Source organism: Sorex araneus, chromosome 5 (genome assembly GCF_027595985.1).
Source record: "Sorex araneus isolate mSorAra2 chromosome 5, mSorAra2.pri, whole genome shotgun sequence".
In the NCBI taxonomy this organism is placed as follows: Eukaryota; Metazoa; Chordata; class Mammalia; order Eulipotyphla; family Soricidae; genus Sorex; species Sorex araneus.
This window is the reverse complement of record NC_073306.1, coordinates 100,823,976-100,846,020: the sequence shown is the minus strand read 5'-3', so window position 1 is coordinate 100,846,020 and position 22,045 is coordinate 100,823,976. Positions and strand designations below refer to the sequence as shown.

Here is a 22,045-nt window from a genome sequence, read left to right as displayed (position 1 = left end):
TCATAGAGATTATATTTTGTTTTATTTGATATTTCCATGTAAATTACTAAGTTTGGAGATTTAAGTTAGCAATCTTTATCTCCCATAAATTGCCTATTTATAGCATTTAATATTATCTATCATCTTACCAGCTTGTAGCTGCCATTGTATTGACCATATTAATACCTCAATCATGAGTGGCCCTTATCTTTTCCAGTATGCCTTTTGTCTTTCAAATTTACTTTTTTTTTTTGCTTTTTGGGTCACACCCGGCAATGCAAAGGGGTTACTCCTGGCTCTGCACTCAGGAACTACCCTTGGTGGTGCTCAGGGGACCATATGGGGTGCTGGGAATTGAACCCGGGTCGGCCACATGCAAGGCAAATGCCCTACCCGCTGTGCTATTGCTCCAGCCCCCTCAAATTTACATTTTTTGATATATTTATGCATTCCCTTTTTTCAAGTTTTTATGTTTTATTATGTCTTTTCAGGATTACGCATTTTCAATTTTGTCTTCCAAGTGTGTCATAAAAAAATTACATTTTATACTATCAAACAATTTTTTTAACTTCTGGGTTTTCCATTTGTATTTCCCTTAACCAAAGCTAAAATATACTCTCTGAAATATGTATAGAGGGAAGGAACATTTAAATTTTTTTGTTTCCTGTCTAGAGGTAGTTTTATTTCTCCATAATAGTGACTTAGGGTTGTTCTTTTCAACATTTTTACTTACAATCATGTCAAAACCATCTTTTAAATAAAACATTCTTGTCCCACTGATTTGAAATTTAACTATGAATTAAACATTAATTTTAATACCATGAATATATAAAATATAAACAGATTTTTGTATATGCTATGTACCTGTACATATTTGTACAAGTATAAATTTTGCTGTGTTCTTGAGTCTATTCTTATCCCTACCTATTTATTCAAATATATATGTTTAGTATGAAACTTCTACTTAAATTTTAATACCTTATAAATTCTACCTCAAAAATATACTTTCAGTTTGCTCTGGTTAGTCTCTAACATTTCATATTCTCAGTCATTTATTTCAATTAAGCTTCCTGGATTTCTGCCTAAACTTTGCATTTTTGAAGGAATACCCACCTAGTTGCACTCCAGAGGGTGGGCTGGGATAGGGAGACAGGGAATGGTCTCAGCAATCCAAGAAGCCAAAACAAGGCCTCAAGCAAGTGAACCGGGGGCTTTTCATGTGTAGGTTGAATTTAAGATATGAGAGCCAGTAATGGAGAGATAGAAATTGGTGACAGTTAATTACTGGGGTAGTTTAAATTTTGAAACAGGTTTTCAAATAAATTTCTAGAATTTCAGAGATTTACTGAAGTCTTTATTCACTTTCTTGTGAGGCACCACTTTTTCTTACTCATTCCAAGTTTGAGCAATTTGAGGACAGATTGTTATAAATAAACACAGAATTAGGTATCCTTCATAAAGAATAGAAATTAGTTCATATGTGGAAAAAATGTCTAGTTTCTAAAGATGTTTGTGTTATTTTTAGAAATATTCATCTACGAATGCTGTCTATGAATAGCTTTATTATATTTCTGCAGAGCATGTTATTACCATAATGTGACTTAGAAATTCACATTCTTTATAATAAAAAATCTATACCACTGAATAGAAGTAATTTTTGCTATCAAAATTATACTTTTTCTTAAGTTATTGTAAACATAGGCTTATTCTTGTCGCTTTCTCATTTTGTCTTTTCAGAGCTTGACAGCCCAGAAGAGTTGGGGAAAAAGCGGATCTGCAGGATTATCACTAAAGATTTCCCCCAGTATTTTGCAGTAGTTTCACGCATAAAGCAGGAAAGTAACCAGATTGGTCCTGAAGGTGGAATTCTAAGCAGCACCACTGTGCCCCTTGTCCAGGCTTCTTTCCCAGAAGGCGCTTTAACCAAAAGAATTCGAGTGGGCCTACAGGTAATTAATATCCACAATAAATTGGTATAGTCAGACATGTAAGAATGCTATTTTGAAAACATCTTCATAGCTTATCTACACAGTACTGCAAATTAAAGCGTTAGTCTATTTTGAAAATCAGTCTACTTCAAATGAAAAGCATTAGCTGTAAAATTAGTTTAGTTTATGAAATCAAATATATATTTCATAGTTTTTGTTTCAAAGTATTACTTGATTCTAATGAAGTATATATTTTTAGTGGTAAGTTATTGGTCATTTTGAGAAAACAAAAAGCACCAAAAAACAATTATACCATTAAAATCACATTTGATTTGTTTTATGATATGCTTTTTATAAAGATCAGTAATATGAAACTTGTAAGCTTTAAATTTGGGGTTAAGTAAATCATAAATTCTGGGCTTTATTCAAACCATTGGAATTTGGGTTAGAAAAGCTGCTGAAAATGTTTTAGCAATTGTCTTTATTGCTTTTCCGTTAAGTAATACAAACTAAGCCTTAATTAAAAGGCTTATTAACTACTCCTTACTGAATACAGTAAATGACCTGGAAAAAATTTAATTAAGTGACCGTGAGATGTAGTTACTAAGTTGTTCATGATTGGATTTCAATTGTACAATGTTCTGAATACCCATCCCTCCACCAGTGTACATTTCTTACTACCAGTGTTCCCAGTTTCCTTCCCACCAACCCACTGATCTGAAAAGTTTTGAATATATGTTTTAATATAGATATTAATAACTGACTGAAATTTTTTTGGAGGGGTTTGTAAATTGGCCTCTTGTGTTTAAGAGTTAGATTAAAGAGTTGAGTGTTCACCTGCAGTGAACGTTTGGATCTTGAGAGAGAACCTAAAATTGTCATGGCAGAAGTTCCATTCAAAGAAATCAAGAGAAAGAAGTTAGATGTTAGGATTAGTAAGATACAATTGAAATCTTGAATGCCTTTTTGCTACTTAACTCTGTAAGCCTCAATTTTAATCTGGGTCCAGATTGCCTTCCTAATATTGCATCAAATATTCTGCATAGGTTTAATATATATTGGACCCAATATTCTTGGTCCCTTAGATAGGACTAATTTTTTCCTCCCTGTGAAATGTTATTTCTTTCCTTTCATGCAAAATTACAACCACCTCTGTTCTACTAAGAAAATACACAGGTTTCAGGTTGTTTGGGTTTTGTTTTATGTCTTCCTGAAATAGAAAGGATGTTTGGCTGTCTGTGTTTGTTGCCTTTTCCTTCCCACTTCAATAATCAGCTGTCTCAGGAGGCAAAACATGTCCACTTTCAATTAAGGTCTTTCTCTGTTCCTAGGCCCAGCCTGTTCCAGATGAAATTGTGAAAAAGATCCTTGGAAACAAAGCAACATTCAGCCCAATTGTCACAGTGGAACCAAGGAGAAGGAAGTTCCATAAGCCAATAACAATGACCATTCCTGTACCCCCACCCTCAGGAGAAGGCGTATCCAATGGGTACAAGGGGGATACCACACCCAATCTACGCCTTCTCTGTAGCATAACAGGTTTGGTTAAGTTGTCATACTTTCGACTGATGCCTTTATGTTGCTTCTTTTCAAATACATAAATACTGAAAACCTCTGTACCCAAATTTGGAGTAGGGAAAGACAGGGAATTAAAAAAAATTTTTTTCTCTTTTTATCAGTTCATCTCTATTAGCCTAAAGGTATTTTAATCTAAGTTACAGATGTCATAACTCATTTAAAATTCAAAATATCATTTTAGTGCCATTGAGTGTTGATGACAGGGCCCTTTCATGGTTATTACTGAATCCGCTGGAGTTGTCAGGTAATTCAAGATTTTAACTCTCAAATACACCTGAAAATAGGGAAGAGCACAGTAGGTGATAATTCTCACCTTTTCTGTTACTGAGTGTGATTCGGTTACTGACATGCAGAGCTGAAGAGAACACATCGTGTAATAAACGCTTGGAATCTGCAGCTCAGTTCATAACTTGATGACCTTAACCTGATTTTCAGTGAACTTCTCAGGTAAAAAGCTAGGTTGTTCTTAAACAGTAAAGGGTAACTAGAAGAGAAAGGGTTTCTCTCCGCAGTGCCCAGGAGGGCACCCGTCTTTGGCAATATTTGGCCAACTGTGTGAACGTGACAGATCAGGGCTCCGAAGGGGATGCAGCACTGCTCAGGCACTGTAGTGCTCAGGAGACACAAGGGTCAGATTTGGTGATGTTCCTGGCCACCAGAGCTACTCTTAGAGGGCTCAGGAGGCCTTGCCATGCCAGGAATCTACCTTGGGGGCAAGTGCAAGTAAGCTAAGTTCTTTCTTTTTTTGAGTTATTTACCTGGCCCTCAAACGGTAATTTTAGTGGCTGATTCACTTTTTACGTTGGAAAAGAAAAAAATTCAGTCGCTACAATATTTCAGGCCTCTTTTAAAAATAAAAGGATTGTGTTGTCTCTCTGAAAAAAAATTGCAGTTTTAAATATATTTTATAAGTGCCAGCTGTTTTTGCATCAAGCTTAAGCCATTTATCTGTAATTAAAAATAATTTTTAAAATACAGCATCTGAGAACTAAATCGCACTGAGTCCAAAATATATAAAAGAAGAACAGAGAAGAGAAAACTACCTTCTGTAGTTTCAGAAAACTGAAAGTGAAGCTTTGAGCATCAATGGCAACACAGAAGGGAATGATAATGAGCATTTTACTAGGATTATGATAAACCTATAATAAAGTCACCATATCTACTGCTGTTCTCTCAGGGGGCACCTCACCTGCTCAGTGGGAAGACATCACAGGAACTACTCCTTTGACGTTTATAAAGGATTGTGTCTCTTTTACAACCAATGTTTCAGCCAGGTATGGAAATGAAAGCTAAAAAGAAGCACAAAGAAATTCGTTTTACAAATTTTTGTAAAGTAATCAACACCACAATTGATCAGGTTTTGAACTTTGAATGGTGAGGTTGGGCACAACTCAGAAATTTAAAAATCACCGAGATAGATCAATTTAATTCTGTTCTCTCAAGGAGCTCTGAAGTGTAAGATTTGATTTTTCCAGTAAAAGTTATGGTATAAAATCTGATAGGACTGTCCTTTCTCTTCTGTTTTCTCCCATAAAATTCTTGTTTCTTCCAATAATTAAGTCATAAATTAATCTCTTTAAGACTAGATAGGAAGGCATAACCTAAAGTTTTATGAACAGAATAATAATCTTATGGGAAGTAAAAGGGAAAAAGTCCTTAACGTTACTTTAACAAAGTGATAACAAATGTAGGGTTTCTGTGTTTGATAAAGTAATCGTGTTTGCTAGTTATTAAATGTACAAATTACTGTTTTGCTTTTAATTTTTTAAATTGTGAACTTTTTAAAGAGTTGACTTTGAAATCACCTTATTGTCATACTTCTATTATTCTTAGATTTTGGCTCGCAGACTGCCATCAAGTTTTAGAAACTGTGGGGTTAGCCACACAACTTTACAGAGAACTAATATGCGTTCCATATATGGCCAAGTTTGTTGTTTTTGCCAAAATGAATGATCCTGTAGAATCCTCCCTGAGATGTTTCTGCATGACAGATGACAAAGTGGACAAAACCTTAGAGCAGCAAGAGAATTTTGAGGAAGTTGCAAGAAGCAAAGATATTGAGGTAACTGTTCACAGGTTCATTTAATACCCTACACCGGTGCTTCATTTGGAGGCCAGAAAAACCAAGTACATTTTTACATTAGTTTTTGGAGGGTTTTATATTTAAACATGAAGTCATTGTCTCTATTCCAGTTCTTTTTTAGTTTATCTTAATTGGTTAAAATATAGATGCTAATGAGGACTGCCTCAGTCAAGGTCGTAATTTGCTTGTGATACCTTTTTTCAGCTATCTACACATATTACCCTAATTTTTCAAAACCAGTGATAAATATCTAAAAATCTTTCCCTCTCTCCCCTCCTTCGCTCCCTTTTAAACAGTGAAATAATCAAAAACTCATTTTGTTGTTTAAGCAGTAAATATTTGCAAAGTCTATTTGAATAAGTAGTTGATGTCATACACTTTATCAGAAATGTCTTGAATCACTAGCACTGTAGCACTGTCATCCCATTGTTCATTTGATTTGCTCGAGTGGGCACCAGTAACGTCTCCATTGTGAGACTTGTTACTATTTTTGGCATATCAAATACACCATGGGCAGCTTGCCAGGCTATGCCATGTGGGCGGGATACTCTTGGTAGCTTGCCGGGCTCTCCGAGAGGGATGGAAGAATTGAACCGGGGTCCACCACATGCAAGGTGGATACCTACCCTCTGTGTTATCGTTCCAGCCTGGAATCACTAGACTAAAAATAAAGATTAAATTCTGTGTCTGCTTTATACTTGTTCACAACAACAATTTCAAGCATAGCTATTGAATTATGAGCCAGTAATTAATTTTTTGGCAGACAGATTCATAGTGATTTCCTAATAAGAAGATAAATATGATTTAAAAGCATGGTAGTCTAATTTTATGTGATTTAACATATCAAAGTTTTTTCAACTCCAATTTATATTAAATTATATATTTCTTTACTCTAAAAGGTCCTGGAAGGAAAACCTATTTATGTTGATTGTTATGGAAATTTGGCCCCACTCACCAAAGGAGGACAGCAACTTGTTTTTAACTTTTATGCTTTCAAAGAAAATAGACTGCCATTTTCCATCAAGGTAAATCAAAATTTGTGAATTAAAAAACATAATAATAAGTTCTTACAGTGCCAAACTGCTGGCCTTAGAATACAAACTGTCAAGCTGTGGTAGGAAGGAAAGATGACCAGACTAATGGTGGCATAGGGACAAGGGTGGATAGTCAAAGGCACCTTTGTGGTGGTGAGGTACAGCAGTTTTGCACATCAGCAGCATAAACTTTAATAGTACCTAACATATAATTTTAAAAAATGTTGAAATGGCTGAAAAATAAATAACTGCATAGAGAATAAAAAGAAATGTTTTACTGATTTATGCATTTTTAAATATCCCACTAAATGTGAATTCAAAGAAACATCAGATTTTGTCCTAATTCTTCCCAAGAATGCTTTAGAGATTTGTAATTGGGTCTCTTTTTTTTTTTTTTTTTTTGAATCACCATGAGATAGACCATTACAAAGCTGTTCATAACTGGGTTTCAGTCATACAATGTTCCAACACCCATTCTCCCACCAGTATAATTTCCCAGCACCACTGCCCCCAGTTTCCTTCCTCCCCCCGGCAACTCCCCCCCCCACCGCCTGCCTCTGTGATGGGACTCTCTCTCTCCCCCCACCTCTCTCTCCCTTATCTTTCTCTCCCTCTGTCCCTCTCACTCTCTCCCCCTCTCTCTCCCCATTTTGTCTTTTAAGCAGATGTTTGTAAGACCAAACTGTTTATAATAACCAAATGCATCGTACATGATTAATACTCGAATCACAAGCAAAATCCTGGGAATTCTGGAGAATCTGAGATTCGTCCTCAGAAAACGGGCCTCTTGGGGGCAGAGAGATGGTATAGGGTGCAGTGCATTTACCTTGCATACAGCTGACCCAGGTTCCATCCCCAGCATCACATATAGTCCTCATTCCAAACCCCCCACCAGGATTGATCCCTGAATGCAGAGCCAGGAGTAAGGCTAGAGCAGAGCTGGGTGTAGCCCCAAAATAAAAAAATGGGAAGGGAGGGTCAGGGGGAGTGGTATGAGGGGCGATGGGGAGAGACCACTATGAGATAAATAACTTGTTATTATTTGCTACTATTGTTGCTAAAATTGTGGATCTAAGGGAATGATACTAGACTGGAAGTAATACCAATAATCAAGGCTGTCAGACATGTTTTGTCAGGATGCTCCAAGCAGATACAATAATCCTGTGTTTGAACTAGAACTACCACTCTAAATCTTGTAGAGTTGAAATGTGATATTCTTGGTTGATGTTTAGTTGTTACTTTTACTTTATTATCCTGCTCTCAAGACTCCATAAAACAAACATGCTTAACCTTGTAGGACAGGAATCCTCAGGAAAAAAAATCTCTTTCTATAACAATTGACTAGCTAAATTCTTGTAGATTAGAGACACCAGCCAAGAGCCTTGTGGTCGTTTGTCTTTTCTGAAAGAACCAAAGACAACAAAAGGACTGCCTCAAACAGCTGTTTGCAACCTAAATATCACGCTGCCAGCACATAAAAAGGTATCTCTCAGTACTGATTTCTTTTAACTTTCCTTCCTGGTTCCTAAAGGCCTTTGGTATGTAATTAAGGAATGCTTTGTAACATGATTAAAGCTCTTGAAACTCAAGTTTTATTAGTCTCTTTGTGTAGATTGTATTCTTGTGCCTGTGGTGTCAAATTCTTATGGTTTGTATGATGGAGTCCTCTGTTTATTGCTTCTGCTTCTGCTGGTAGTAGTATATAGGTTTATGCTTTCAAATAATGTCACACATTAATTTGCCATGAATGTACAATTCTTGGTATTTTTTTGTTGGCTTCTTTTATTTGCTTTCTAAATCAGCTTGCCTTTTGTGCTCCCTACTCAGTCCTTTTCATATCCTGATATTCTTTTCCCTGCTGTCCATTATAATACTCCTTGTCTCTGCAATGCATCTTGGAACCCAAAGGAGACAGAGTCAGATCAAGATGATGAGGTAATATAAACACTTCTGCTTTTACTCTATCAGAGCTAAAATAGAAATTGAATTGTCAGAAAGAAGTTGCAGAGGGCTGAAACTTGTAATTTTTGCATTTTTGCCATCTTAGCTTAAGTGAGGTAAAGGAGTATATTTTTCTGAAAGAACGGTTTAATTCTTCACCTACTCCTCAGAGTATTTCACTGTATTCAACAAAATCAAAATCCTGTTAATTTAAAATAACTAAAGTTATTTAAATATTTTTAAATGTGAGAAATTGGCATTTAGTACATATATATCTCTATATATGTATACATATATAGATATCTTCACCTAGTATCCACTGTTATAACTTGTAAATCAAGACCATGGAAAATATGAGACTTTATTTGCAAATCAACTAAGTATAAATATATATATATTTAAATATATGCTCAGTAGCTATTGATAAATATTTTTTCTAGTTAGGTAAATTTATCTTTGCCATTTATAGATAGTTCTTTGAGTGGATATTTGTTTATAACTTATCACTTAATATTTCTCCATCACCTATGATAATTGATTTTTTAAAACTCATTTGTCAGTACTGATAGAATGAGCCACCTTAAAAGTGACATTATTTTTAATAAGACCATTAATCTGTTGTCAATATTCTCTGTTTACTCTTAATGCCTATTAACATACAGAAACAACAGCAGTAATCAGAATAATAAACTTTGTGTGCCTTTTTCCCTTTAAATGTACTCACAGAGAGTGTATATTGTGATATATGTGCTTTCAGTACAAATCAACTTGGGAAAATTTAGTGCTCAACATCAGAAGTCTCTGTAATGCTCGTGTTTTATTTGTAATTCCTGTAGTCTGCTGTGTTGATGCTCCGACATTTACTAAGTGATGGTTATGTGGTTGAGTTATTGGGATGGGTTATCATATGAAAAAGCCATGAAAAATGAAAGATAAACACGATATCAACAAGCCAACCTACACAATGTTCCAGAACTATTAAAACATCACTAAAATGGTGGACATAGTCTTTCCTTTTTCTTATTTTTCAGATCGAGAAAACAGACAGACGACAGAGCTTTGCATCTTTAGCTTTACGTAAGCGCTACAGCTACTTGACTGAGCCTGGAATGAGTGAGTTTTCTAACACATTTACTAATCTATATTGTTTGTTTGTTTGTTTGTTTTTATAAGAAGAGACATTTTTTCTATACAAACTAATTTCTGGGGTCATTTGAATACCCAATGACAAAAGACAAATTTCCGCAGAAAAGTTTTATCATGAAATCTGAGTAATAATTTCTAGTTGAAGATAGAAGAGTCAAACACCCCTAGATCAGAGCTTCAGAACAGAGATTTATTATTTTAAGCCATTAACTTAAAAATTGGATTCATCTATTATCTTTAAAGACTTTGATTTCACTTTGTTAGCTCTGGTAAGAGATAATGTTATACCAATGTTGTTCTCAATCAAAGGAGAAAATATTTCCTCCAATACTAAATATGATAGTGGAAAGAATGCTAAAATGACTTTGGCTGTTGTCTGAGTTCTCTTAATAAAAATAGAACATTGTATCTTAGTCCTGATTCTTTGTTTTCAGTTTTCAAAATTAAACTTTCCTGCCTTCTTGAGGTAGTACTTGGCTGATTTCTTATTTCCTTCCTTCCTTCTTCCTTCCTTCTTTCCTTCCTTGCTTCCATCCATCCATCCTTCCTTCCTTCCTTCTTTATTCCTTCATTTCTTCCTTCTTTCCTTCCTTCCTGCCTGTCTTCCTTCCCTCCTCTCTTCCTTCTTTTCACCCTTTATTAAATATTAGTTCTAAGGCTTATCTTCATTAGACTGGGTAAATCCTTTTCTTCTTTAAATGTTTCTTTTGTCTCGTTGGTAACTAGCTTGCAAATTTGAAGGTTCTTTCATTCATATTCATTTTTCTCTCTTTCTACCTCTCTCCTTCCCTCATCCTTTTGATTATCACTTCCGATAATCACTAAATCTTAAAGATAAAACCTCCTTCACGAATAGGAGCTAGGGATTTTGATAGCAGTATTGTGTTTACTTTAGCCATCAGGGAAGGGTTTAATAGAAGGGCTATTTTAAATTAGTGAATCATTTCTGTTTAACATAATTTATATTGACTTGATTTCAAGAGGACTGGACACTTATTTATCAGTAGGAGCCATCCATCACTTTGGTTTTAGCCAACCTCCCCAGAATTTATGTAGTCTTTGGGACTACATAGCCAGTAAAATATGCAGCATGAAACTATTGCCCTAAATGCTTAGGTGCTTATAGCACAGTCTCTGGAAGTCTTGCTCCTTAACTACTAAGGAAGCTCTTATATTCAGACACAAAATAGGATACCATAAAGAGAAACTGAACCCCACCCATACTAATGAATGCACTCCCTGAACTCAGTTTTTTCCTTTTAGCATAAATTACCTTAATAGTTCCAAAACCATAAAGGCTGAAATTAACTCTCATTGAAAGCAGGGAAGTTATGTATGTAGTCAGATGGTTTTTCAACCTAACTAAATCTCCTTAGTTGAAGTTTTGTTTGAAATATGACTTTATTCCAGAGCTAAAGCCCTAACTGTGGTTAAGACTCCTAGGCAACCTGCATAAGCTTTGGCCAAACTCCATATACCAGCTATTTTAGGTCAGAGGCATCTCTGGGCAGGCTGTCTCCCATTTGATGTCTTAAGGTGTTGGGGTGGGGGGGGCGGAGAATGGGTGGAGTGTTAGATGTAGTGGAGTTTGGGTTTTTAGGCCACACATGGCTGTGCTTAGAGGACCATATATGGTGCAAGAAATCAAACCCAGGTCAACCACGTACACAGCCAAGCACTACCTGGCCCCATTTTAATTGATTTTTTTAAAAGATTTTTCTTCAGGGTATGAGTTGTAAGGTCAGGTTTGTGCTAAGATAACTGAGTTTTCCCCACTTGTGAAAGGAATGCTAATTTTTGTCTTCTTGACTTTTGGTAGAAGAAAGAGGGTACTTTTCCCTGTATTAGGAAAAGGAGCATAAGAGTGGTGAAGGGAGAAATGGAAATGACTAAGAAGACAAAAAGGAAACCAAGGAAATGTTCTCACTTTGGTGTTAGAACTTGAAGTAATTATTTAAGCATGACCCTGCCCTTCCAAATACCCTCCTCCACACACACCTTCTTGGCCCCCTTCCTAAATATTTTCATGTAATTCAGTCCCTGACCTCTAGACATTCCTTTTATTATAAAACATATCAGGAATTATATATAAGTATGAAAGCCTAAGATGTGTAACTGATCTGCAAGTTGGCTGCTGCATGCAAATTATAAAACCATAGCTGTGCTTCAGAAGACTTTATTGCTTGATGGAGCCAGCTTTCAGTGGTAAATGAGAGCTGCTTTGCCAATAATCTGGAATATTTTCATTTTAATTCTCTTGAGATATTGGACTGAGTTCAGATCACTAAATCGGAGGACTCCCAAAAGTTTTATTTGCAATGTGATGCTTCCAAAAGAGTTAAGCAATATAATACTGAAAATTATGGCTAGGGGTAATGAATGGGTAGATTTTCCCCTTAGTTCTTCCACTTTAGAATGATATGTAAGCCTAGAAAAGGATGTATTCTGAATATTTGAATTTAAATGTACACTAGGAATGAAAATCTTCACTCTTGTGGGAGTAGCTGCTAATCCAAGGACTGGATTATAGCAATGGCACGAGCACAGCATGAAGAGGAGCATAAAAGATGAAGCAGATTCTCATTTCCTCTTCGCATGTCACTATTATTCTGAACCAGTGCTTTCTGGGAACGAGACTGTACTCAACCTTGACATAGAACATTAGCCCTTGGCAGGCATTCCAAATCTCTGTGACCAGCTCGGTTTGTTTGTTAGAGTTGTAGATGTAGGAGGACCAAGCGTGTGTTTGCTCTTCCCCAGAAACTCTGCTTACCTCATGTGTATGCTTCTTATCTCATTGCCAGATGAATGTGGAATTAAATCCATCTTTCCTGGTGGCAGGTCTTTCTCATGTTTGCTCCAGTGTTTGGGGTATCCATGAGTCCCACAAGTATTTTGGCAAGGCACCAGAATGGACACCTTTGCCACTGAAATATATAGACAAATTTATATATACATCTATGTATGAAGCAACATGCTGTATGCCACTATAGGTACTTACATATGGGGTGTTAAAAATGTGAGTGTGCTTTTAGATTTCCCCCGTGATACCTTTTGAGAATTAAAAGTCAAATAGACCTAAAATATATATCTGAAATCAGTGAACTACTTTAATCCATAATAATGATAGTGGATATGTTTAGCTGCAGACATAGACATGTTTAGCTGCAGAATTACTTTTAATGTGTAGCATTACTTGATTAATGTCTCAAAAGGTACCAGATTTCACATCTCATGGAAAAAGTGTACTCTTCTTTCTAAATGCTTTAGCAAAAGTATTTTAAAGTTTATTAAATTGTGCATAATATGGCATAAAAACTGTGTTACTTCATTGGCTTGTTTGCCATGATATATTGCGCATGATAAGATGTTTTCAGTTGCTTTGCTTGCTTATGGTAATCATGAACCACGTTTTCAGGTTTCTTTATCCCTTTGTGTGTGTGTGTACACATGCATTTTTAAATCATTTCATATTACATTATTTTCCTCACCAAAAGGAATATACTGCATGGAAAAAGATAAATGCAAACATTCCTTTTCTTTTCATTTTTTGACTCAGAAAACTTCTTGCTCTTATTGGCTTTTTATGAGTGTAAAGCATAACTGAATTGTGCATGGAAGATACAAATTTAAAATCCAGTGGCTTCACAGTTTGCACATCAGTTGCCTGTCACTTAAAAGTTATTTTGGAATCTGCATGAAATAGGCTTGAGTGGTTTTCTAAAAATGAATTTTATATATTTAATATATAACTATCCCCATTCATAATGGCTCTAATTAGGTGCAATCAGCATCACCAAAAAGGTTCAAGAAAAGGGAACATTAGCAATTACTAAAAGGAGAGTTCTATGCTTATAAAAATCCCTCATGTACCTATACAGGCAAAACAGAATGACTACTGATATTTCAAAATATGACCAGCACATAAGAAAGTCAATAGGAAGTAAAGGAACAGTTTCCCATTGTGATTATTTTTCTCATTGTTCTTTCCTTTCTGTTTCTCATTGTTGGCATTTTCGGTTGCAATGTGCTTTTCTTATCTTTCATCTCCCATTACTCTGTTTTTATTTTTGGTTTTTTTTGTTTGTTTATTTTACTTTGGATTAGTTATGTATAGAAATTTTATTTCTTTCATTGTCCCTTTTGCCTCTTCCATCCTAAATCATGCAAACAATTGTACTTGCTTTTGTAATATTTCAAGGTTTACTGACCAATTTTTTTCTCTGGTCTCTCTGTTTCTCAACCATTTTTGTTGATTTTTGTGTTTGATTTCATTTTAAAATTTAAGAAACAGTTGAACGGAGTGCAGGAGCAGCAAGATCCCTCCCCACCACTTACTCATACAAGCCATTCTTTTCTACAAGACCATTCCAGTCCTGGACAACAGCTCCGATTACGGTGCCCGGGCCAGCCAAGTCAGGCTTCACTTCCTTATCAAGTTCTTCCTCTAATACGCCATCAGCTTCTCCATTAAAATCAATATGGTCTGTTTCGACTCCTTCTCCAATCAAATCCACTTTAGGCGCATCAACGACATCTTCAGTTAAATCTATTAGTGATGTGGCATCTCCAATTAGATCCTTTCGGACAATTTCCTCACCAATAAAAACAGTGGTGTCACAGTCTCCTTACAATATCCAGGTTTCCTCTGGCACACTGGCTAGAGCTCCTGGAATCACAGAGGCCTCGCCTTTAAAAGGGCTGGCATCGAATTCTACTTTTTCCACTCGGACCTCTCCCGTGACTACTGCTGGGTCTCTTTTGGAGAGGTCATCAATTACTATGACACCTCCTGCCTCCCCCAAATCAAACATAAATATGTATTCCTCAAGTTTGCCATTTAAATCGATTATTACATCAGCAGCACCACTAATATCGTCACCTTTGAAGTCAGTGATGTCTCCAGCTAAATCAGCAGTTGATGTTGTCTCATCAGCTAAAGTTACAATGGCTTCTTCTCTCTCATCACCTGTGAAACAGTTGCCTGGACATGCAGAGGTAGCATTAGTCAACGGATCTATTTCTCCTCTGAAATACCCATCATCTTCGACTTTAATTAATGGATGCAAAGCCACTGCCACATTACAAGAAAAAATTTCTATAGCTACAAACTCTGTGAGCTCTGCAGTTAGCGCAGCCACTGACACAGTTGACAAAGTGTTTTCTACCACGACAGCCATGCCATTTTCCCCACTCAGGTCATACGTTTCTTCAGCACCATCAGCTTTTCAGTCTCTAAGAACTCCTTCCACAAGTGCACTCTATACATCCCTTGGGTCATCGATATCTGCAACTACCTCATCTGTAACTTCATCGATAATAACAGTGCCAGTCTACTCTGTAGTCAATGTTTTGCCAGAACCAGCATTAAAGAAAATCCCAGACTCTCACTCACTTACAAAATCAGCAGCAGCCTTGCTGTCACCCATTAAAACATTGACTACGGAGACACGTCCTCAGCCCCATCTCACTCGAAGTTCATCTCCCGTTAAGTCGTCATTGTTCCTCACACCCTCTGCCCTTAAGTTGTCTACACCATCTTCTTTATCTTCCAGTCAGGAGATATTAAAAGACGTGGCTGAAATGAAAGAGGACCTAATGCGAATGACGGCAATACTCCAAACAGACGTGCCAGAGGAGAAGCCATTCCAACCTGAGCCCCCCAAAGAAGGGAGAATTGATGATGAAGAGCCCTTCAAAATAGTTGAGAAAGTCAAGGAAGACTTAGTGAAAGTTAGTGAAATCCTTAAAAAAGATGTGTGTGTGGATAATAAAGGGCCACCAAAATCACCAAAGAGTGACAAGGGACTCTCTCCTGAAGAAGACTGGATAGAATTTAGTTCCGAAGAAATTAGAGAAGCAAGACAGCAAGCTACTGCAAGCCATTCTCCTTCCCTGCCAGAGAGAGTGCAAGTCAAGGCAAAAGCTGCCTCCGATAAGGATTATAATCTGACCAAAGTGATTGATTATCTAACCAATGATATTGGGAGTAGCTCACTGACGAACTTGAAGTACAAGTTTGAAGATGCCAAGAAGGATGGAGAAGAGAGACAGAAAAGAATTTTAAAGCCGGCCATTGCTTTGCAGGAACACAAACTCAAAATGCCACCAGCCTCCATGAGGCCTTCCACCTCTGAGAAAGAGTTATGTAAAATGGCAGATTCCTTTTTTGGAACAGATACTATTTTAGAATCCCCAGATGACTTTTCTCAGCATGACCAAGACAAAAGTCCCCTGTCTGACAGTGGCTTTGAAACGAGAAGTGAAAAAACACCATCAGCCCCACAAAGCGCTGAAAGCACGGGTCCTAAACCACTCTTTCATGAAGTCCCCATCCCTCCTGTCATCACAGAAACAAGAACAGAAGTGGTCCACGTTATCAGGAGTTATGAACCTTCTGCAGGAGAAGCTCCCCTGTCCCAACCAGAGGAGCCGGCGTCACCCAAACCTGCTCCTGCGTTTATGGAATTGGAACCCAAGCCCACCACCTCTAGCATTAAAGAAAAAGTGAAAGCATTTCAGATGAAAGCCAGCAGTGAAGAAGATGACCACAATCGGGTTCTGAGCAAAGGCATGCGGGTCAAAGAGGAGACTCACATAACCACGACCACCAGGATGGTGTATCATTCTCCACCAGGCGGCGAGGGTGCCTCCGAAAGAATTGAAGAAACCATGTCAGTCCACGACATCATGAAGGCCTTTCAGTCTGGACGGGACCCCTCCAAAGAGCTGGCAGGTCTGTTTGAACATAAGTCGGCAGTGTCTCCAGATGTTCACAAGTCTGCTGCTGAAACCTCAGCCCAGCAAGCAGAGAAGGACAACCAAATGAAACCCAAACTGGAGCGTATAATTGAAGTCCACATCGAAAAAGGTAACCAAGCTGAGCCCACTGAAGTCATTATTAGAGAAACCAAAAAGCATCCAGAGAAGGAAATGTATGTGTATCAGAAAGACTTATCCCGGGGAGATATTAACCTAAAAGATTTTCTGCCAGAAAAACATGATGCTTTTCCTTGTTCAGAGGAGCAGGGTCAGCAAGAAGAAGAAGAACTTACTGCTGAAGAGTCACTTCCTTCTTATCTGGAGTCTTCCAGAGTAAACACTCCTGTGTCCCAAGAAGAAGATAGCCGCCCTAGTTCAGCTCAACTCGTTTCTGATGACTCTTATAAAACCCTGAAGCTTTTGAGTCAACACTCAATAGAGTACCATGACGATGAGTTGTCAGAACTAAGAGGGGAGTCTTACAGGTTTGCTGAGAAAATGCTTCTGTCAGAAAAGCTAGATGTGTCTCATTCTGATACCGAGGAATCGGTGACAGACCATGCAGGACCCCCTAGCTCAGAGTTACAGGGGTCTGATAAGCGGCCCAGAGAAAAAGTAGTCACTGCCCCCAAAAAAGAAATTCTCTCCAAAATCTATAAAGATGTGTCTGAAAATGGTGTAGGTAAAGTGTCTAAAGATGAGCCTTTTGATAAAGTGACAGTGTTGCACTATTCTGGCGATGTTAGTAGTCCAAAACATGCCATGTGGATGCGCTTTACTGAGGACAGATTAGAGAGAGGTAGAGAGAAGTTGATATATGAAGATAGGGTGGACAGGACTGTGAAGGAAGCTGAAGAAAAACTGACTGAAGTGTCACAGTTTTTTCGTGACAAAACAGAAAAGCTCAACGATGAACTGCAATCCCCAGAGAAAAAGCCACGCCCGAGAAATGGCAAAGAGTACTCTTCTCAGAGCTCTACTAGTAGCAGCCCTGAGAAGGTACTGCTGAAGGAACTGTTGGCGTCCAATGATGAGTGGATTAAGGCAAGGCAGCACGGTCGTGATGGACAGGGCTTCCCCAAAGCTGAGGAGAGGAAAGCATCCAGTCTGCCCGGCAGTCCAGAGAAGAAGAGTCTTTCCCAACACACTGAGGAGAGCAAGTCCACAGAGGAAGTCAAAGGAAGTATTGCCCAGAGCAAAGCAACAGAAGGGCCCCAGTCTGGGTTTCAGCTCAAACAATCTAAACTCAGTTCCATTAGATTAAAATTCGAACAAGGCACACAGGCAAAAAGAAAGGACATATCTCAAGACGACAAAAAGCCAGACGGCCAATCCAGGATCCCAGTTAAAAAAATCCAGGAGAGCAAGCTACCTGTCTACCAAGTTTTTGCTAGAGAGAAGCAGCAGAAGGCTGTAGATCTTCCAGATGACAGTGTGTCTGTGAAAAAAGATTCTGTGGTATTAAAAGCTAAAGATGAGCATGCCCAAAGCAATGAAATTGTTGTAAATGATTCTGGCTCTGATGATGTGAAAAAACAGAGAACTGAAATGTCAAGTAATGCAATGCCTGACTATTTTTCTGAGCAGCAGGCTAAAGACTTAGCATGTCATGTAACCTCAGATTTAGCAACTAAGGGACCATGGGACAAAAAGGTTTTTAGAACATGGGAAAGTTCTGGAGCCACTAACAATAAGTTGCAGAAAGAAAAACTTTCTCATGTACTTGTGCATGATGTAAGAGAGAATCATATTGGTCACCCTGAGAGTAAGGTTGTCGATCAAAGGAATGAATTTATGTCTGTGACTGAGAGAGAACACAAATTGTTAACAAATGGCTCTCTCTCAGAAATTAAGGAAATGACTGTAAAATCTCCCTCTAAAAAAGTCTTATATAGGGAATATGTTGTAAAAGAGGGGGAATGTCCAGGTGGCTCGTTTGATCAACTTTCCAGGAGAAGTGAGAGCACAGCTGTGTCGCACATCCCAGTCAGAGTGGCGGAGGAGAGAAGAATGCCATCTGCAAACATTCCTGATGGTTTTCCTGAACAAACGACCATTCCAAATCATGAACTCTCACAAAAGTTACCCCAGTCGAGTATGAGTAAAGAGACAGTTGAGACGCAGTACTTTAATTCTGTAGAAGATGAAAAAGTGTCCTACTCAGAAATCAGCAAAGTTTCCAAAAATCATAATTTTGTAGGTTTATGCCCACCTCGGGAGGAAACTGAAACTTCTCCCACCAAATCTCCAGATTCTTTAGACTTTAGCCCCGGAAAGGAGTCTCCCTCTAGTGATGTGTTCGAACCCAGTCCCGTTGACAGAGTGGAAAAAGTCGCACCACTTGCCCAATCAGAGGGAGGGAAGGAGATAAAAACTTTACCTGTTTATGTCAGTTTCGTCCAGGTGGGAAAGCAATATGAGAAGGAGATACAACAAGGAAGTGTAAAAAAAATCATAAGTCAGGAATGTAAGACAGTACAAGAGACCCGGGGGACCTTTTATACAAGTAGACAGCAGAAGCAACCTCCTTCCCCCCAAGGTAGTCCAGAGGATGACACTCTAGAGCAAGTATCCTTTCTAGACAGCTCTGGGAAAAGTCCTTTAACCCCAGAAACACCCAGTTCAGAGGAAGTAAGTTACGAATTTACATCTAAGACACCAGACTCGCTAATAGCTTATATACCCGGCAAGCCCAGCCCAATCCCCGAGGTTTCTGAGGAATCTGAGGAGGAAGAGCAGGCCAGGTCAGCCTCCTTAAAGCAAACTACAGTGGAGGAAGCAACAGTGAAGCATGAAATGTCTGTGAATGTGAGTAAGGACTCTAACCAAAGACCTAAAAGTAACAGAGTTGCCTATATTGAATTTCCCCCTCCTCCACCCCTGGATCCAGAACAGATGGAGTCGGATAAGAAGCACCATTATCTCCAAGAAAGAGAAGTGGACATGATTGAAGTTAATCTGCAAGATGAACATGACAAGTACCAGTTGGCGGAACCTGTCATCAGAGTCCAGCCGCCCTCACCGGTTCCTCCCGGGGCTGATGTCAGTGATTCAAGTGACGATGAATCTATTTATCAACCAGTCCCAGTTAAGAAGTATACCTTCAAGCTGAAGGAAATGGATGAAGAACACAAAGAAATGACAAAGTCCAAAGCTTCTGCTGAAAAGGCTTCCAGCCAGAAAGAAGTAGAAAAGAACGGATCAGGAAAAGATCATGAGTTAGGCCTTGGCCTTGATTCACCTCAGAATGAAGCTGCCCAGAATGGGAACAATGACCAGTCTGTCACTGAGTGTTCCATAGCTACCACAGCAGAGTTTTCTCACGACACAGATGCCACCGAGATCGACTCCTTGGATGGCTACGATCTACAAGATGAAGATGATGGCTTGACAGAGAGTGACTCGAAACTCCCAAGTCAAACCATGGAAATCAAGAAAGACGTCTGGAACACAGAAGGCATTCTGAAGCCAGCTGATCGCTCATTTAGCCAGAGTAAACTTGAAGTTATCGAGGAGGAAGGAAGGGTGGGACTAGATGAAGATAAACCCCCTTCTAAAACTGCTTCATACGAAAAGACCTCTGATAAGACTGAGCAGAAGTCAGGGGCCCAGTTTTTCACATTAGAAGGCAGACATCCTGACAGATCGGTGTTTCCTGATACTTACTTCAGTTACAAAGTAGATGAAGAGTTTGCCACTCCTTTTAAAACCGTAGCTACCAAAGGCCTAGATTTTGACCCTTGGTCAAGTAACCGAGGGGATGATGAAGTTTTTGACAGTCAATCTCGGGAAGATGAAACAAAGCCATTTGGTCTGGCAGTGGAAGACCGCTCTCCAGCAACAACCCCTGATACAACGCCAGCCAGAACGCCAACTGATGAAAGTACCCCAACTAGTGAGCCTAACCCCTTCCCATTTCATGAAGGAAAAATGTTTGAGATGACTCGCAGTGGTGCAATTGACATGAGCAAGAGGGATTTTGTTGAAGAGAGGCTCCAATTTTTCCAGATTGGTGAGCATACTTCTGAAGGGAAGTCAGGGGACCAGGGGGAAGGGGATAAAAGCATAGTCACTGCCACACCACAGCCACAGTCAGGGGACACCACTGTAGAAACCAATCTAGAGAGAAATGTAGAGGCACCTGCAGTCGAACCTAACCCCAGCATCCCGACCAGCGGAGAGTGTCAGGAAGGAAGCTCCAGTAGTGGCTCTCTGGAGAAATCATCAGCCGCCACTAACACCTCTAAAGTTGATCCCAAATCGCGCACGCCTATAAAAATGGGAATTTCTGCATCTACCATGACCATGAAGAAAGAAGGCACTGGTGAAGTAACAGATAAGATAGAAGCCGTGGTTACCAGTTGTCAGGGATTAGAGAATGAAACCATAACCATGATTTCAAATACAACCGATAGCCAGGTGGGCATTAGGCCCCCAGAAAAACACGATTTTCAAAAAGATAACTTTAATAACAACAACAATTTGGATTCTTCCACCATGCAGACAGATAACATTACGAGTATTGTAGCCCTGACAGAACATTCTACACCCACTTGTACCACAGAGAAAACTAATCCAGTGAAAAGCTCATCAGGAAAAAAGACAGGGGTACTGCAAGGACACTGTACGAGAGATAAGCAGAAGGTTCTTGGAGAGCAGCAAAAGACTAAGGAATTGATAGGGATTAGGCGAAAATCCAAACTCCCCATAAAGGCCACTTCACCGAAAGATATTTTCCCAAATCACATGCCAAACATTAAAGTGAGTAAAATGAAGCAGGTTAGTTCATCTGAGAAAGCCAAAACCCTTTCTTCTTCATGTGTAGATGTGAAGTCTAGAATCCCAATCAAAAACACACACAGGGATAACATAGTTTCAGTGAGAAAAGCATGTGCCACACAAAAACACGGGCAGCCCGAGAGAGGCAGAGCCAAACCGCTTCCCTCCAAGTTGCCAGTAAAGGTAAGATCCACCTGTGTCACTCCCACCAATACCACTACCACCACCACCACCACCACAGTTAAAGTTAGAAAAAGTCAGCTTAAAGAAGTTTGTAAACATTCCATTGAATATTTTAAGGGAATTAGTGGTGAGACCCTAAAGCTCGTGGAGCGCCTCTCTGAAGAAGACAAAAAGATGCAGTCGGAGTTGTCCGATGAGGAAGACAGTACCTCCAGAAACACGTCGTTGTCCGAGACTTCCCGGGGTGGCCAGCCTTCAGTTACATCGAAGTCTGCTAGAGATAAGAAAACAGAGGCAGCATCTTTAAAATCAAAGAGTGAAAAGGCCGGCAGTGAGAAAAGGAGCAGTAGGAGGACTGGTGAGAATGAAGGCAGTCAGGTTTCTTGAGCACTCTTTGCTCACCTGCTGGAGAACAAGCCTAGTTTGTAAACACTTTCCGACTCGTAGACCCTAGTGCATGAACTGTTGTGATTGCCTGTGGAGTGACTCCCGCGTAGTGTCTCATTCTGTCACTGTCATCCGTATGTGTTGTCGGTCTATTCTTCTTTCCTCCTTTTAACAAACTACACTGTAGACAGCCAGGGAAGCATGCTGAAGATACTGGTGTCATTTGAGATAAGCAGGATTTGTTT

General features: G+C 38.9%; 1 protein-coding gene across 18 annotated transcripts in view; it reads left to right on the top strand.

The window, feature by feature from the left end:
* ANK3 (ankyrin 3) overlaps positions 1 to 22,045 on the top strand; it is a 511,843-nt gene that overhangs the window by 456,326 nt on the left and 33,472 nt on the right. For 10 of the 18 annotated variants that reach the window (XM_055137437.1, XM_055137439.1, XM_055137442.1 and 7 more), the window contains 9 exons: positions 1,717 to 1,928; positions 3,239 to 3,446; positions 4,663 to 4,759; positions 5,319 to 5,547; positions 6,468 to 6,593; positions 7,962 to 8,084; positions 8,511 to 8,537; positions 9,575 to 9,656; positions 13,978 to 20,463. In XM_055137437.1, the coding sequence (XP_054993412.1) occupies positions 1,717 to 1,928; positions 3,239 to 3,446; positions 4,663 to 4,759; positions 5,319 to 5,547; positions 6,468 to 6,593; positions 7,962 to 8,084; positions 8,511 to 8,537; positions 9,575 to 9,656; positions 13,978 to 20,463 (7,590 nt within the window). Of the gene's footprint in view, positions 1 to 1,716; positions 1,929 to 3,238; positions 3,447 to 4,662; positions 4,760 to 5,318; positions 5,548 to 6,467; positions 6,594 to 7,961; positions 8,085 to 8,510; positions 8,538 to 9,574; positions 9,657 to 13,977; positions 21,772 to 22,045 lie in introns of all 18 variants that reach the window. The other 8 variants (XM_055137449.1, XM_055137448.1, XM_055137432.1 and 5 more) reach the window with 7 other exon arrangements.